General features: G+C 40.8%; 1 protein-coding gene across 1 annotated transcript; it reads right to left on the bottom strand.

The window, feature by feature from the left end:
• Positions 1 to 1,023: 1,023 nt before the first annotated feature.
• On the bottom strand, positions 1,024 to 1,950 carry LOC311588148 (vomeronasal type-1 receptor 54-like; the record flags this gene model as incomplete). The annotated part of the gene is made up of 1 exon (XM_084765632.1): positions 1,024 to 1,950. One exon carries the CDS (start codon positions 1,948 to 1,950, stop codon positions 1,024 to 1,026), a length of 927 nt encoding a protein of 308 aa, XP_084621758.1.
• Positions 1,951 to 17,604: the final 15,654 nt, after the last annotated feature.

The raw sequence follows: 17,604 nt of genomic DNA, 5'->3' as shown, positions 1-17,604 counted from the left end.
CTGGTTGACATCATGTTGGAATCCTCTCGATGCTCATAATTTTCTTTGAGGTAGGCTGTATGGTGCCAGGAGTTAACCTGTGTTTTTCTCAAGGAACTTTTAAAATAATGAAAGCACCTCTAAATGCCTTACTCTGTAGGTCTCTGGGGTTTTTGAAGACCTTATTTATCTATAAACTCATATCTATCAAACCTAGAATGTATATTCTTGTGATAAAAATAGACTAGTAATTGACATCACCATGATTTGATCAACTAACAATTAACTTGTCCTAAATGGCCTGCAATCGCACTGTCAAAGTATTGGAAGTAAACCTTGTATTCCCCTGGAGTTATATGGGTAAAATACCTCTTGTTAGAGTAGAATTATATATAATGTCTGTTAAGGATGATCTTAAATTTAAATACTATATGAATGTGTCAAAATTATGGTTATAAGGAATTCTATACCAATGAATTAAAAATAATCTTCTAACGATTAAGGCCGTAAGTGAGTAGTAGATTCAATAATCTACTTTTTGTCCTATCATCCCTACATATTTGTATATTCTCCCATTTCTCTTTTCAACTCTTATCTCCAAACCTAAGAAGGACATATAAAAGAAATGAAGGAAATCCCTGTGTCATTTTCTCCCTGAATATGACCAGTAATAACATTTATAGCCAACTCACAATGAAAATAAACACCTATATCCCAAGAAAGAAGTTCCAAACCTACCCAACCCCTTGAGATTTTTAAATATTATGGAGAATCCAGGCCATGACAAGTGCAATCCTCTTTCCACATCTCTTTTAAATAAAAATTGGAGCGTATAAAAACTCATATATCTGGCATTTCCTTTTCCTTTTAGGTATGATAAAAAAAAACATATATCATAGTAGATAGGTTAACAGTAAAAAATTAAAATGACTCTGTATTTTTTAATTTAAAACAAAGCTCATATGTGCTGCCCCACAATGCATAGCTCTGATGCCATAGCACCAACAGAAGATAACTTAAGGGAACATATCCATCCTTGAATAATCATGAAGTTACTGTCCTGCCATAACATTTCAAAATGAGAACAACCCGTGTTTCAGTACTGAGAACCAAAAAAGGACTGACTGCAGCATAGCAATGGCATGTGAGAATTGATATAAAATCAAACATAAGATCATGACTTGGTGTTCTTAAAAAGCTGGTAACACTGTCCACAGTGTATATCACCACAAAGAAACTCATGAGGCACAGAATGGTCTGCATAGCTCTTTGTTCTGGAGATGATTTATGGGAAAGGCTGCTGCTGTGGAGAAACTGGGACTGTTTCTTATGTCTGCTTAGGAAAGTCACCATGTACACACATGATAGGACCAAGAAACTTACAAAGATGATATCTCTGAGGGTTAGTAGTATATAAAATGCATTCCTAACATAGTAACTTATGGGCAGAAGACAACAAGATTGAGTGATGTGTATAAAATTAGGTGAAGTCAAATTAGGGGTGGCAGCTATATATGTTACAAGGGGACTGCTAATGGATGAATAAAAGATACTCACAAAAAGAAGATAACCTAGCATATGGTATGGAGATTTATGTTTGAACTTTGCTAGACAGGAGCTTCTAGGACTGAGAGTGATGGCCTGGAGGATGCTGAGCATGCTGGTGGCACAAAGAGAGAGGCTCCTAAGGTACCTGTACAAGAAGAAAACAAGTTTGCATGTGGTGTCATCCCATCTCTTCCATGGCATAAAAATGTCTGTAGCTACTAAACTCATAACTACCAGCATCAGTATGTGGATTAGGGACAAGAGCCCAATGGGTGGATCCGTGAGTCTGGGCCTCTGGCCACGAATGAACATGAAGATGTGGAAGAGAAGAAGGAAGCTGTTGCCTGAGATCCCAATTGCAGCTTCCGCATAAAGAGTGTTTCTTATTTTACTATAATGGGGCAGATCGCTGATTTTATTCATTTTAAGGCTGAAAGAAGCAGGTAAGAACTGTGGAGGGAGAACAGCAAGAAGGTTTCTTATCAAAAATCTATCTTACTCATCCACTTCAGATAATGAGAGATCTGCTACTCTCAGGATGATCTGTCCATGTTTCACAGTTCAGCATTACTCCATGTAAGCCATGCTCAATCTCTCTGCTGTTCCAAAGCCTCATTTTCCCCATCAGACTATAAGCCTTCTTACATATTAAAATTGTCAAGTGTCATGGAAATGTTTTCCTACTGTTTCATATGAGATTTCTTAGGCAAAGGCAATCTCTTGTTTGTTTTTGATTTGCGTAATGTTGATAACCAGGCACAAAAGAGCTCTACTGGCTTTGGTGAAGTTCAATGAGCATTGAAAATGAGTAGAAATGAGACATTAAACAGTGTCTATGGCTTGTGCAGAGTCATTTTATTGCAGTCTCTCTTTTTTGTTCTCCTTATTTCCTGCAGACCTAGTGCTCTTCATGTGGTTCTATAGGCAGCACTGAGAAGTGGTAGCTCCACGTCCAGACTCTTACCACCCTACGAACAATCTACCATTTCCATCGCATATGACCCTGAGCAGTCTGGGATGGATTGGTTGTCATCTCATCTAGAGCATGTGACAGGCATGTGTCTGTGTCATGGAGACCCTAGGTGTATAAGAAGGTGAAGTCTACATACCAAGTATGGTAGTGTTTCCTACACAGTGTTAAGTCTGTGGAAGTGTAGGCTGGTGGCTTTATTCTCATGAGGGTCCCTTTTGTTTGTGAGTTGGGAGAGTTAATGCAGTTTTAAAAACAACTAATCTGTTTGTCCTGGCTTAGACGGAGAGGATTAAATAGGAAAGTAGTAGATTACCCGAGCATTCACTGTCCTGAGCAATCTGGTAGCATTTGAGACATCTGTGAATCCGTTTTGTAACTGCATCTGAGATATGTGCTGATGTCATGGCAGAACAAAAGCCTCTGTGAGAAGCATCCAGTTATGAAAGGCTTCCAGGAACATGAGTCAAGATTTCATTCTCGAAGATCCAAGATGGCGGCGAGCAGTGTGGACTGTGTTTGAAAGCTCCAGTGAACAATTCAGGGAATTGCACAGATTTCTGAGCCAGGAACACCAAGGTCCTCACACCACGGCAGCAGAAGTGCTCCACGGTTTGGAGGGACCAGGGTGCAGAAGACCTGCTTGCCCCTGCACATGGGAGGAGCGTGGACTTTCTCGTATCAGAGCAGCAGCGGCAGAGACAGCAGTGTCACCAGCGGCACCAGCAGCACCAGCGGCACCAGCGGCACCAGCTGCTCCAGCGGCACCAGCGGCGCCAGCGGCGGTGGCTGAGGTTTGCAGCTCAGAGCCTTCCAGTGGAGGAAATTGGTGTGGTGGATGGTGGGAGTTGCTGCGGGAGAAGGGAGTCTGGACAGGATTTGGGTCGCATGGTGCCTTGAGACACAAACTGGACTCAGCAGACAGTTCAGCCCCAGAGACCTGGGTTTGCTCAGTGAGCTGTGCCGTGGAGAAGCTGGCTCAACTCAAAAAGCAATTCTGCCCGAAGCACAGCTCCCCTGCTGTGACACAGGCTGGGCAAAGTACTTACTTCCACCCTAGGCTCCAGCTCAGCGCAGCCAAAGTTTTCCCGCAGTGACACAAGCTGGGTGGAGTGCTCACTTCCACAGTAGGCGCTTGCTCAGCGCAGTCGCAGTTCTGCTGTGACGCAGGCTGGTTGGAACACTCAGTTCCACCCTAGGCGCTTGCTCAGTGCAGTCGCAGTTCTCCTGCTGTGGCAGACGGTCCAAACCCTGAGAAACTAGCTGAGCTCGATGCGTGGTTCAGGGCTAGTATCCCTGGCTAGACTTGGCAGGGGTCCCAAAAGGCTGTGGATACCTTGGCCTGATCCAACGCTCATTCAGAGACCCAGAATGATTGCAGGACCCACAGCAAAGGGGAGCTGAGGATCACTGGCCGTGAGAGCCCAAAACGACAGGGCTAGCCTCCTGCCATCCACACCAGTGAAGTATCAGGGCTTCCCGCCTACAGAAATCGTGAGAAAACAAGTGAATGTATCATCAGACTCCCTCCACCCAACTCTGGAAGTTAACCAACAAAAACAGAGACGGCAAGATGTCTAAAGGACACAGTAAAAGCATACGCAAAAAACCCCAAAACAACATGGCATCTCCAGTTTCCAGCTATCCCAAAGAAAACAACCCGGAGAACTCAAATACAATGGAAACACAAGAAAATGACCTCAAATCCTTGGTAATGAGGATGATAATGGAGGAAACATAAAATTCGAAATCAGATGCAGGAAAACACAGCCAAGCAGGTGCGAGACATAAAAGAGGCACATAGATGGAACTGGAAAATTTTCAGGAAAATGTAAACAACCAGATGAAAGAAATAAAAAAATCTGTTCAAGATATGAAGATGAAAATGGATTCAATGATAAACACACAGACAGAAGAAAAACAAGAATGTGAGGCCTCAGAGAAGAAGGCGAATGACACAGTGCTGAGCTTTTCTAACAGAATCCAAGAGATGGAAGAACGAATCTCAAGTCTAGAAGATACAATCACAGATCTTGAAGCAACCATTAAAGAAAATGCCAAATCTGGAAAACTCCTGACACAAAACATCCAAGAAATTAAGGACACCATGAAAAGAAGAAATCTGAGGATAATAGGCATTGACGAAGGGGAAGATATCAGACTCCAAGGCCCAGAAACTATTCTCAACAAAATCATAGAAGAAAATTTCCCCAATCTAAAGAAAGAGATGCCTATAAACATACAAGAGGCATACAGAACACCAAATAGAATTGACCAGAAAAGAAAAACTGCCCGTCACATAATAATCAAAACAAAAACATACAGAACAAAGAAAAATTATTAAAAGCTGCAAGGGAAAAGGGCCAAATAACATTTAATGGCAAACCTATCAGAATTACACCCGACTTCTCAGCAGAGACCATCAAAGCCAGAAGGGCCTGGACAGAGATCCTGCAAACCCTAAGAGACCACAGATGCCAGGCCAGACTACTTTACCCAGCAAAACTATCAATAACCATTGATGGAGAAAACAAAATATTCCATGACAAAACCAAATTCAAACAGTACCTATCCACAAATCCAGCTTTACAGAAGGTACTAGAAGGAAAACTCCATGCCAAAGGGTCCAGCAACAACCAAAACTACTCAGGAAATAGATAACTATACCATGGCAAAAACACAACTACACAAACGCTCGACTGGAACCAACATCAAAATTAAGACTCTTAATAGTAACTGGTCGTTAATATCTCTCAACATCAATGGTCTCAATTCTCCAATAAAAAGACACAGACTAACTGAATGGGTGCATAAACAGGATCCAACATTCTTCTGCATTCAAGAAACACATCTCACACATAATGATAGGCATTACCTCAGGATAAAAGGTTGGAAAAAATATTCCAAGCAAATGGTCACAAAAAGCAAGCGGGCGTAGCCATTTTAATATCGAACAAAATAGACTTTCAACCAAGATTAATCAAAATGGATAAGGACGGACACTTCATATTCATCAAAGGTAAAGTCAACGAAGAGGACATCACAATTCTGAACATCTATGCTCCCAATACAAGGGCACCCACATTTGTAAAAGATCTGCTAAAAAGGCTTAAACCACACATCGATCCCTACACAATAATAGTGGGAGACTTCAACACCCCACTCTCACTGAAGGACAAGGCATTGAAACAGAAACTAAGCCGAGAAATAACATCATTAACCAATGCCATGGGTCAAATGGATCTAACAGATATCTATAGAACCTTTCACCCAAACAAGAAAGAATATACCTTCTTCTCTGCACCCCATGGAACCTTCTCCAAAATTGATCACATCGTAGTTCACAAAGAAAGCCTCAACAGATACAAGAGGATTGAAATAATACCTTGTATCCTATCAGATCATCATGGGCTTAGGTTGCAATTCAACAACAACAGAAATAACAAAAAGCCTACACGTATGTGGAAACTAAACAACTCTCTGCTAAATGACACCTGGGTCAGGGAAGAAATAAAGAAAGAAATCAAGGAGTTTCTGAAATTTGATGAAAATGAAGAAACAACATACTCAAATTTGTGGGATACATTGAAAGCAGTGCTAAGAGGAAAATTCATAGCACTTTGTAAAGTGCCTTTACAAAGAAATTGGAAGCATCGCACATAAGCACCTTAACGGCACAACTGGAAGCCCTAGAAAAAAAAAGAAGCAGAAACACCCAAAAGGAGTAGACGTCTGGAAATAATCAAACTCAGGGGTGAAATTAACAAATTAGAAACTAAGAAAACAGTCCAAAGAATCAACAAAACCAAGAGCTGGTTCTTTGAGAAAGTCAACAAGATAGACAGACCATTAGCCAAACTAACTAAAAGGCAGAGAGACAATATTGAAATCAACAAAATCTGAAATGAAAAGGGAGACATGACAACAGACACTGAAGAAATACAAAGAATCATAAGATCCTACTTTGAAGGCATATATACCACAAAATTCGAAAATCTAAGGGAAATGGACGATTTTCTTGATCAATTTCACTTGTCAAAGTTGAGTGAAGAACAGATAAACAAGCTAAATAGTCCCATTTCTTCTACAGAAATTGAAGCAATCATTGATAGTCTCCCAACCAAAAAAAGCCCAGGGCCATATGGTTTCAGTGCAGAATTCTACCAGACCTTCAAGGGTGAGCTAATACCGATACTCTTCAAGCTACTCCAAAAGATAGAAAGGGATGGAACATTACCAAATTCATTCTATGAGGCCATAGTTTCATTGATACCTAAACCTCACAAAGACTCAACAAAGAAAGAGAATTTCAGATCAATTTCTCTGATGAACATCGATGCAAAAATACTAAATAAAATAGTTGCAAAACGAATACAAGAGCACATCAAAGATATCATTCATCATGACCAAGTAGGCTTCATTCCAGACATGCAGGGATGGTTCAATGTACGGAAATCCATCAATGTAATCCACCATATAAACAAACTGAAAATAAAAAACCACATGATCATCTCTTTAGATGCAGAGAAAGCATTGGATAAAATCCAACACCCATTCATGTTTAAAGTTTTAGAGGGATCGGGAATACAAGGCACTTTCTTCAACATAATAAAGGCTATATATAGCAAGCCAATAGCCAAAATCAAAGTAAATGGTGAGATACTCATGGAAATTCCTCTAAAATCAGGAACAAGGCAACGCTGCCCACTCTCTCCATATCTCTTCAATATAGTACTCGAAGTTCTAGCCAGAGCAATAAGAAAACAAAAGGAGATCAAGGGTATTCAAATGGGAAAGGAGGAAGTCAAATTATCCCTATTTGCAGATGATATGATAGTCTACATAAGTGACCCTCAAAATTCCACCAGAGAACTCCTACAGCTGATAAACACCTTCAGCAAATTGGCTGGATACAAAATTAACTCCAAAAAGTCTGTAGCCTTCCTATACACAAATGACAAGCTTGCAGAGGAAGAAATTAGGAAAACTACACCCTTCACATTAGCCACAAGCAATATAAAGTACTTAGGAGTTACTCTAACTAAGCAAGTGAAGGACTTGTTTGAAAAAAATTTCAAAACTCTAAAGAAAGAGATTAAAGATGACATGAGAAGATGGAATGATCTTCCTTGCTCATGGATTGGGAGAATTAACATAATAAAAATGGCCATCCTACCAAAAGCAATCTACAGATTCAATGCAATCCCTATCAAAACACCTACACAATTTTTAAAGACATTGAAAGTTCAATTCTGAACTTCATATGGAAAAACAAAAAACCCAGAATAGCTAAAACAATCTTGTACAATAAAAGGTGCTCCGGAGGAGTCTCTATACCTGATCTCAAACTCTACTATAAAGCAATAGTAAATAAAACAGCATGGTACTGGCACAGCAACAGGCTGGTTGATCAGTGGAATCGAATCAAAGACCCAGATATGAATCCACACACATATGGTCACTTGATTTTCAATAAAGAAGCCAATTCCATTCGATGGAAAAGGGATAGCATCTTCAACAAATGGTGCTGGTCTAACTGGATGTCTATGTGTAAAAAAATGCAACTGGACCCATATTTGTCACCGTGTACAAAACTCAAATCCAAGTGGATTAAAGACCTCAACATAAAACCAGAGACACTAAGTCACTTAGAAGAAAAAGTGGGGAAGAACCCGGAACATATTGGCACAGGAGACAACTTCCTGAGCAGAAAACCAACAGCCCAGACATTAATGTCAACAATTAATAAATGGGACCTCATGAGGCTGAGAAGCTTCTGTAAGGCAGGAGACACTGTCAAGAGAACAAAGCGACAACCTACAAACTGGAAAAAGATCTTCACCAACCCTATATCTGACAAAGGTCTAATATCCAGAATATATAAAGAGCTCAAGAAATTAAACACCACCAAACCAAATAACCCAATTGAGAAATGGGGCTTGGAACTAAACAGAGAATTCTCAACAGAAGAATATCAAATGGCTGAGAAACACTTAAAGAAATGCTCAACCTCCTTAATCATCAGGAAAAGCAAATCAAAACAACTCTGAGATTTCATTTTACACCTATCAGAATGGCTAAGATCAAAAATTCAAGCGACACCACATGCTGGCGAGGATGTGGGGAGAGGGAAACACTCCTTCATTGCTGGTGGGAATGTAAATTAGTACAACCACTTTGGAAATCTATCTGGTGCTATCTCAGAAAAATGGGAATAGGGCTTCCTCAAGACCCAGCTATTCCACTCCTTGGAATATACCCAGAAGATGCTCCAGCACACAACAAGAAAATTTGCTCAACCATGTTCATAGCAGCCTTTTTCATAATAGCCAGAACATGGAAACAGCCTAAGTGTCCATCAGTAGAAGAATGGATAAAGAAACTGTGGTACATATACACTATGGAATACTACTTAGCTATTAAAAACAAGGAATTCCCGAAATTTGTGGACAAATGGATTGAGCTAGAAATGATCATAATGAGTGAGTTAACCCAGAAGCAGAAAGACTCAAATGGTATATACTCACTTATATCTGCACATTAGCCCAAGGGGCATGTCCCACGAAAGCCTTCACTTAACAGGAAACTGAGACAGAGGGGAGGACATTCTAGTGGGACTCTAGATGAGAGAAGCATGGGAGAATGGCAAAGTAGAAGGATCCAGAGGTTCCTAGAAGCCTACAAGTAGAACATTATGATAGGCAGATTTGGGCCCAGGGGTCCCGCTCAAACTTAGGCACCAGCCAAGGACAATACAGGCGGTAAACCTTAAACCCCTACTCAGATCTAGACAATGGACAGACTCTCTCCACAGTAGAGTGGAGAGTGGGATATGACTTTCTCACATACTCTGGTGCCTCACCTTTGACCATGTCTCCTGGAGGGGGAGACCTGGTGGCACTCAGAGGAAGGACAGCAGGTTCCCAAGAAAAGACTTGATGCCCTATGATCATATACCGGGGGAGGTAATCCCCCTCAGGAACTGTCATAGGGGAGGGGAATAAGGGGAAAGGGGGAGGGAGAGAAGAATGGGAGGATACAAGGGATGGGATATCCATTGAGATGTAACAAAAATAAATTAATAAAGGAGAAAAAATAATAAAAAATCTAAAAAAAACAAAATAAGGTTTCATTCTCCTTTAGCATCTGAAAATAATTGAGTTGAAATAGAATTGTATTTGCAATAGATTTGGATCCATTCCCATGGTAAGGTATTACTGAAAGAAGAATTATCCAACCTATACAGAAAGATGTGCTGCACAGCCACCTAGGATTTTGTACCGCCCTGAGGAGGCAGTTATATTGTTCAGACTCAGGTGACCCAAGCTTCGCATGTACAACAGACCATTCGGTGAAGAGTCTTCTGGAAGATTCTTGGTCATTCAACAGAAGAACTTATTTTAATACAAATATCATACTATGAATTATGTAATAATTTACAAATTCTAGTCATGTAGTAAAACTTAAATATGACCTGAAATTAAAAGATATGTGTTCCTTTTATCTTGTATAGACCATGGCCCTAGTAAGCTACAAAGGAAATGCAGAAGTACCCGAGCTCCAGAACATGCAGCACCAGCTAAATGATCAGAGCAGGAGACAAGTGGGGAGAATTGGTGTGTGAATGTTAGGGTTTTACCCTGCAATTTACATTCTGAAAGGCAAGAGCAAATTCTGAGGACCCCAAGAGGTGTGTTGTGCCATGAATACCTCTGCCTCCCCTACAAAATAAATGAAATAAATCAGAGCTGAGGTGCATTTTCACCATCTGTAACAAGGATAGCAAACTCTATTATCTTCACTGTAGTTTGCAAGCTGCAGATGCAAACTGCCTTAGAAAAATGAGATCGGGAAAAAAAAGAAAAATGAGAATGTCTCATAAAAAGATGATTTTAATGGAGGAGGTGTTGAAATCTTTGGAATACTTTATTTTTCTGGAGGTGAACAGCACAGAACTTGTATTGATTCAGAAGACAGACCATGAATGTGGCATGCTATCTTGCTATGCCAGGTCTGGAGAGGCAAAGGCAACATTTCTGCAGTAATACTCTTATCTTTTAATGTTTCACCACTCTTTTACCAATCAGAAATAAATCAGACTTGTACGGTGTAAAAGACTTTAAATTATATATGATGTGAAGAAATACGTACAATTCTCACTAGATTTATGTGAAGCATTCTGGTGAAGATGAATCCTTCATAAAAACTACAGGAATCCTCTGGATACACCCCTCCTTGGTGAGCCTTGTCAGCTCACACCAGCCTAGCCGACCATGGCCTCAGAGTCAAGGATAGAAACTCTCCTCCCGCAGAAGTGTCATTTTAGACACACTCCTCAATCAAGGAACTTAAAAATGATTTCCCAGTGAGTGTCCTAACATATCCTGTTGTATTGTGAACTCAGATCACCTTTCACTAAATGAAAACACAGACTGTCTCAGAGACACATGACATTATGTACATACAGAAATAAATGAAAGAAAATGTGACATGAGTTTGGGAAGGTGGTCCCACATAAAGAATGTGAAAAGTAAGTCTTAAAGTACACACCAAGAATTTAGAATCACCATTAAAGGATAAATGACTAAGAGAAGCCTTAGTCTCCCTTGGTTAGAGCCAGTTGTATGGAGTCCCATCAGAGAACACAGAGGTTGCTTTCCCTGCACTGCAAAAGTAAAAAAGCCAGGACTATAGACACTGTGTCACCCTGCAGTAACTGCAATCAGGGAGAGCTCTGACATCACCAAATGGGCCTCCAACAACTGACAAGTGCTCAGGAGAGTGACCAGAATTTGTGACATGGAGAGAAGTAGAGAGAGGAATGGAGGAGACACCCCTCAGCAGATGCCCTGTAGGATGGGAGCTTATGGCCCTGTGGGTGCACTGATCCAGGAAGAAGTAGGTAGGAAGGACACATCTGTTTCCTCTTCTTCAACATGAAGTCAGTCTGCTCATTTCCTGCTGTTGAGGGGATGCATAAAGCACATGGTGTATGTCATACTGAGTGGTGCCTGTCCACTCTTACTTTCCTAAAGCAGGGTACTTGTGTTTTCTGTCATTAAAAGCTCCCTTTACCATGTTGTGATCAGTCTGACCCACTCTGTGAGTTCATATAAACTGGACAGAGCAGTTTGGAAGGGGAACTGGCTCTTCCTCCTGCAAGTGCAATTGTGATGAGATAAAACTGTAATGTTCTGTCTTTCATAATTCTACCTGGAAAACTAGGGAAACTTGGTGAGGTGCTGGTGCATCAGGAAGAAAGCCACCACCAAGGAGATGTCAGCACTGTGTCCAGAAAGTCCTTGAAGTACAAGAACTGTAGTAATGCAATGACACGTGACTGGAGAACATTTGAGTTAGGAAATGATGGCTAATTCTGAAATCTGACACAAGTTTTTGTACATCTCCATGTCAGACTTGATGCTTTCATGCCAATCAAAATCTTACATGCACACTCACATAACAGTAGGATAAAGTGCTTTTTTGACCCAGAGGTCGGGACAGGAGACCCACCGCCTGCATAACTCTCCACTCATCATTTCAAATGAGTGAGGAAACAGGAAAAACACAGCTCTATGCTGCACAGCCCTGATCCTCCCTCCTTTTCCTAGTCACTTTTGTTAGCAGTGAGAAAGACATATGTTCATGTTTGTCAGTTTTGATGGGTTTATGAAAATATACAGGCCACAAAAGTCAGAAAAACAAGCACAGAGCAGGACAGGATGAGGCATGGTGGAGAGCTTGAACTCTCAGAAGAGAACACCAGAGAGAATGATGGACACAGACATTGTTCCTCTCAAGATCTTGGATTTTGGATCCTGGTTTCTTAGACACAGGAGGGGAAATGACCACTGTGTTTACTGAGTTGTATATGATATGTAGTGGTCCAGCAATCTACTCTCACAGGTTCACTTAGAGAAATGTCCGACTGTGTAGGGGATGGAGAACAAGCCAAGAGCTTCAGTGTGCAGTTTCTGGTACTAAATGGGGATAAAATCACTTCAGCAGGAAATATTGTCATGGACCTCAAAGGAACTTGAGGTCATGCTCTACTGGATGATGTTGATACAAGGAAGGACATTTCCTTTTGAACACCATGAAAGCATTTTAATTTACTCAATTATAGGAGTCACACCATAACTTCTGCAGCAATATGACAGAAGTAAAAGTAATTATTTTTAAAGAAAATATGGAATGAACAACCAACTTTTCTGCTAGGCGCATCAATAAGTAAGGTTAAACCACTCAAACATACTGTGTATGAGGAACATTGGGTATAGTGATTCATTTTGAATCATTGACTCTATTCAAACATATAAATATAACACATTGATGTTTGCAATAAAAACCTAACTAATTTTAGGAGTTTCAGGAAAGAACCTAAGAAGAAAGTATTCTTGTGCCCATGCAGAACAGAGTCCCCTGTGCTGAGGGGCTCTCAGAGCTCAGCAGATGCTGAAAACCTCCCTGCAGCCCAGTGTTCCACCTCCCACAGCCTGCCTGGGACCCGACCACCTTCTGAATCTGCACTTGGGTGCAGAACACTTACCCAGATGGATGTGGCTGGGGAGGACTCTGCTCCTGAGGAGATCCTCATAGCTTAGTAAAAGGGTATTTAACATTTCCCTTCCCTGCAGCATGTAATTTTCTTGTCTGTAGAAGGTTAAAAGTTCCCACTGTGGAGCTCAGAAAGATGATATCCCACAGGACCATAGTGCCTATCTGTTGATCACACTCACCCTATCCTGGATAACAACCATGTGGGGAGGGCTCAGCAAAACTCTGTGTTCTCTTGTCACACCCGAGAGAGGGATCAGAAAGTTTATGACATACAGACAACCCTAACTTTTCTCACTTTACTCATTAGACTTAATTCAGAATAATTTTAGTCACCGTGATGCTACTGTTCTGGGACGAGGACTCCTGGACCTCCATGATTTCCCATGGTTCTGAGTGTGCTTCCCCTATGCAGTGTGATAGGCAATGCTCCTCCTGAGGCAATTCCTCCACAAAGTATGTGGTTTCCATTTACTGTTGATCCTGTGCTCCATGATTTGTGAAATCTGTTTCAGAATTCAAAGTGTGAATAAATTTTAAAAGTGAATTTAAAAAGAAATGAAATTAAAAAAAACATAAATAGAGGCAGAGTTCAAGGCTGAGGTGAAAACATCCAGGTACAAGAAAACTGAAGCTGTGGCCGCATCTGTCTGGACCCCAGTCTGTGAGGAGCATGAATGGTTACAATGACATCAGGAAGAGGCTGTGGTTTGTTGGAGTGGAACTCTATGCACCATTCCTTCAGTGTCTGATGCAGACATGGTGCACACACATGCACCCAGGACTCAGGAGAGGGAGGCAGGAGCATACGTAGTTCAAGAGAAGCCTGGGATACACACAGAGAGTTTGTCAAGAAAAGGATTCAGTTTATGGAGACCCTCAAATAGTCAGCTATTAGAATTAGAAAACAACACTTTCATGCAACAAGTTTCAATTTGACTTTACACATATACAATGAGTGGAAAAATAGTAACTTTCAGAGAAAAATTCAAAGCTGGAGAAACAAGAGGAAATAGGAAGATCAAAGATTATTACATTTACAGTTTAAAGTTGTCCGTGAATGTGCCTGGGAGAGATGGATAGTCTAGAAGAAAGCTACTGAGAATTTTAAAACAAGGAGGCAAGTGACCATTATTAGGAAAGGAGAAATAAAAGGAGGCTTTTGAACATAAAGTGAGAGTAAATCACTGAATAAGCCTTTAAGCACATGTAATCATGTGGGGCTCATCCAGGAAGCAGGAAGCCACAGCCTGTTGTGAGTGGGAAAACAGGGTCACCACAGTCCAACCTTATCCTGGACTTGGCCCTGACTCTACGGCATGGTGTGTCACATTGGCCACCCATCTATATCTGGTCCTTTGCCCCCACACAAAATCCCTGGGAGGCTGTGAAGATGAGCATGTATGGGTGAGAGGAGATGCTGTTAGAAGGAGCCACAAATTGCTCTTTGCAGAAGCTGGAGAGATCTGAGCATACATGCCAATTCAGTTATGACTTTCTATGACTGCAGGCAGGAGAGGCCACCTCTTTAAATCTTCATCCCCCCTCTGTCTCCCCCTACTCCTTGTCCCCATCTGCTTGTGTACATTTAAGTGTGAGATGTAGGCAAGTGTGTGGGAAGCTCATATGTCTGAGGGCTTCCTCTTGTGTGTAGAGGCCTAGGTCATCTTTTCATGTCATCTATTTTTTTTAACTTATTTGTTGAGACAGGGTATCTCCCTGAGCCTGAGGGTTACTGTTTCCACTAGACTGGAGAAGCAGTGTGGTTTGTCCTTTCTGAGCATAGATTTCAGAGCAGTGCAGGCCTGTAGGCATAAATCAATATGTCAAAATTTAACATGGATGTTGGGGATATGAATTTCAAACTTCATGCATGTACAACAACCTTTTCATCCAGTGAGCCATCTCTTAACTCCTCTTCTAATGTTAATACACAAAAAGCATTTTATCTCCAAGAGCAGTGATGATTAAATAATTTGGATGGCACAGTCACTGGTGCCTGGACAGCCTTGTCATGTTCCTGATTTCTGTGGAATTGATCGAAGTTTCTCTTTAATTTGATGTTGAGTATAGACTTGCTGAATATTGGCTTCACTAAGTCTCAGTGTGTGTCTTGTATCCCCAATCTCTACAACACTTTTTGTCATGAATGGGTCTTGGATTTGTCATATGCTTTTTCAGCATCAAAGGAGATGATCATGTGTTTTCTTTCTGTTTGTTTATATGTTGGATTACATTGATGGACTTCCGTATACTGAACAACCACTACTTTCTGGTTTGAAGCTTACTTGATCACGGTGAATGATATTTTTGATGTGTTCTTGGATTCATTTGGCAGGTATATTATTGATTATTTTTGCATCAATGTTCATGAGGAAAATTGTTCTGAACATCCCTGTCTTTCTTGGGTGTTTGTGGTCTTTATGTATCAAGGTGAATGTGGCCTCATATAATGAGTTTTATAATAATCCTTCTGTTTCTGGTTGTGGAATACCTTGGAGAGAAATTGTATTATCTCTTCATTGAAGGTCTGGTAGAACTCTGCAGTGAATACTTCCCGACTCTGCTTTTGTTTTGTTAGGAGAGTTTTGATGATTTCTTCTATTTCCTTAGGTGTAATAAGACTATTTAATTTGCTTACCTGTTCTTGACTCAAGTTTTTAAATTATCTCACCATTTAGTTTCTATATTGATGACCTATCTATGGTGAGAGTGGGGTGTTGAAGACTCCCACTATTAGTGTGTGGGGTTTGATGTATAATTTATGCTTTAGTAATGTTTCTTTGATGAATGTAGGTGTTCCTGCATTTGGGGCTTAGATGTTCAGGATTGAGATGTTCTCTTGAAGTATTTTTCCTTTGACAAGTAGGATGTTTCTTCTTTCTATCTCTTTGGATTAGTTTTGATTGCAAGTCTATTTTATTAGATACTAGAATAACCACTCCAACTTGGTCTGTTGTCTTGGAGTACATTTTACCTGCACTTTTCTCCGAGGTGTTTCTACCTTTATTGCTGAAGTGTGTTTTTTGTATGCCACAGAATAAAGGATCCTGTTTTCACATCCATTCTGTTCACTTGTGTCTTTTTATTGGGGCAGTTGAGGCCATGGACTTTGAGAGATATTAATGATCAATTGGTTGTTGGTGTTGGTAGTGTGTGTGTGTGTGTGTGTGTGTGTGTGTGTGTGTGTGTGTGTGTGTGTCTTTTATTTTGGTTTTCTTTGGTTTTGTGGATGTATGGATGTGTTTTCATTTACTTTCTGTGTTTTCCTGGGTGAAGTTAGCCTCCTGGGTTGGAGTTTTGCCTTTTGAATCTTCTGTAGTCTCAATTTCTGGCTAGATACTCTTTAACCTTTGTTTATAAAAATAAAAGCATGTTCCACTATACCCAGTTCATCACTTAAATGATAATGTTGTTTCCTTATAAAAATATGAAATCAAAGTATAATTAAGGCTGTCACTAGGTCATAAAAATTAAGTGGTGTTTAGTTTGTAACATATCCTTGAGTGATCTAGTGAAATATTGAATGATGAAAAGTTTTATCACTTACATAAGATATATGCTTAGCAGAATAGAATTGGATTTTGTCTTTGGTTTTGTTACTAAACTTATGTGATAATTGTGTTTCCGCCATGACATTGACTGCTGTCACATCTGGGTGACTTTTATGTCTAATTTAAACTGAGTTTCAGAGTTTAACTTCATAAGAAACAGGGTCACAAAAGCCACAGCAAAGCATCTAAGAGAAGAATGATAGCATTTTAAAATTAAATATTGTTGCTTTTGAGACAGGCTATCCTGTAGCCCATGATGGCCTCAGCTTACTGTAGCTAAGGCTAGTAGGCCTCATGATCTTGCAAAGGCTGAGCACAGGCAGTGCTGCCTCCTGGATCTCAGGCAAGAACATCCCTATTGCTCTGAGGAGCTGAGACTAAGACAAGAACTGTGAGGATATGCTCATTGTTTGGAAAAATCTGTTGTCTTGAAATCTGAAAAAATGCATTTTGATAATTGAAGCGTTCTTTCACATTTTTATTTTGGTGAGAATATACTCAGCTTAAGAAAACTGAGTACTGGACCAGTATGCACCATAGCTGATCTACTCCGAGGAGACCAGGGATGTGAATGGAGCCACCGACTGCTGGATTTTGAGAACTGTAGGTGAGTGGGGCCCCAAACTCTGCAGCCCACCAGTGGGTCTAACTCCAGGACAAGCAACAACCCAGAGGTGCTAAGCGCACTCCCCAGACTCTGAAACAGAACCCACAACCAAGCTGCAGTCAGCACATAAAACCCAAACTCGCCATTTGTGGAGGGGATTTTCTGGAGCTCCCAGCCTGAGGAGTCTCAGAGAATAGAGTGAAACTACCATTGAACCTCTCCATCCACACCAGACCAAACTGTGGAGGTCAACTGCCTAGTCTGAGTGGAAACACACACAGGTGGTGGGACTCACCAAAAACAGCTAGACCTGGTGTGTAGCTTGCGGACCACATCCTGTGCCCAATATGAAGCTAGACAGAAAGGATTGACCCTGCAAACAGGGGCAG

This window comes from Acomys minous (genome assembly GCF_964271855.1).
Source record: "Acomys minous genome assembly, chromosome: 17".
In the NCBI taxonomy this organism is placed as follows: Eukaryota; Metazoa; Chordata; class Mammalia; order Rodentia; family Muridae; genus Acomys; species Acomys minous.
This window is presented reverse-complemented; position numbering and strand designations above follow the sequence as displayed.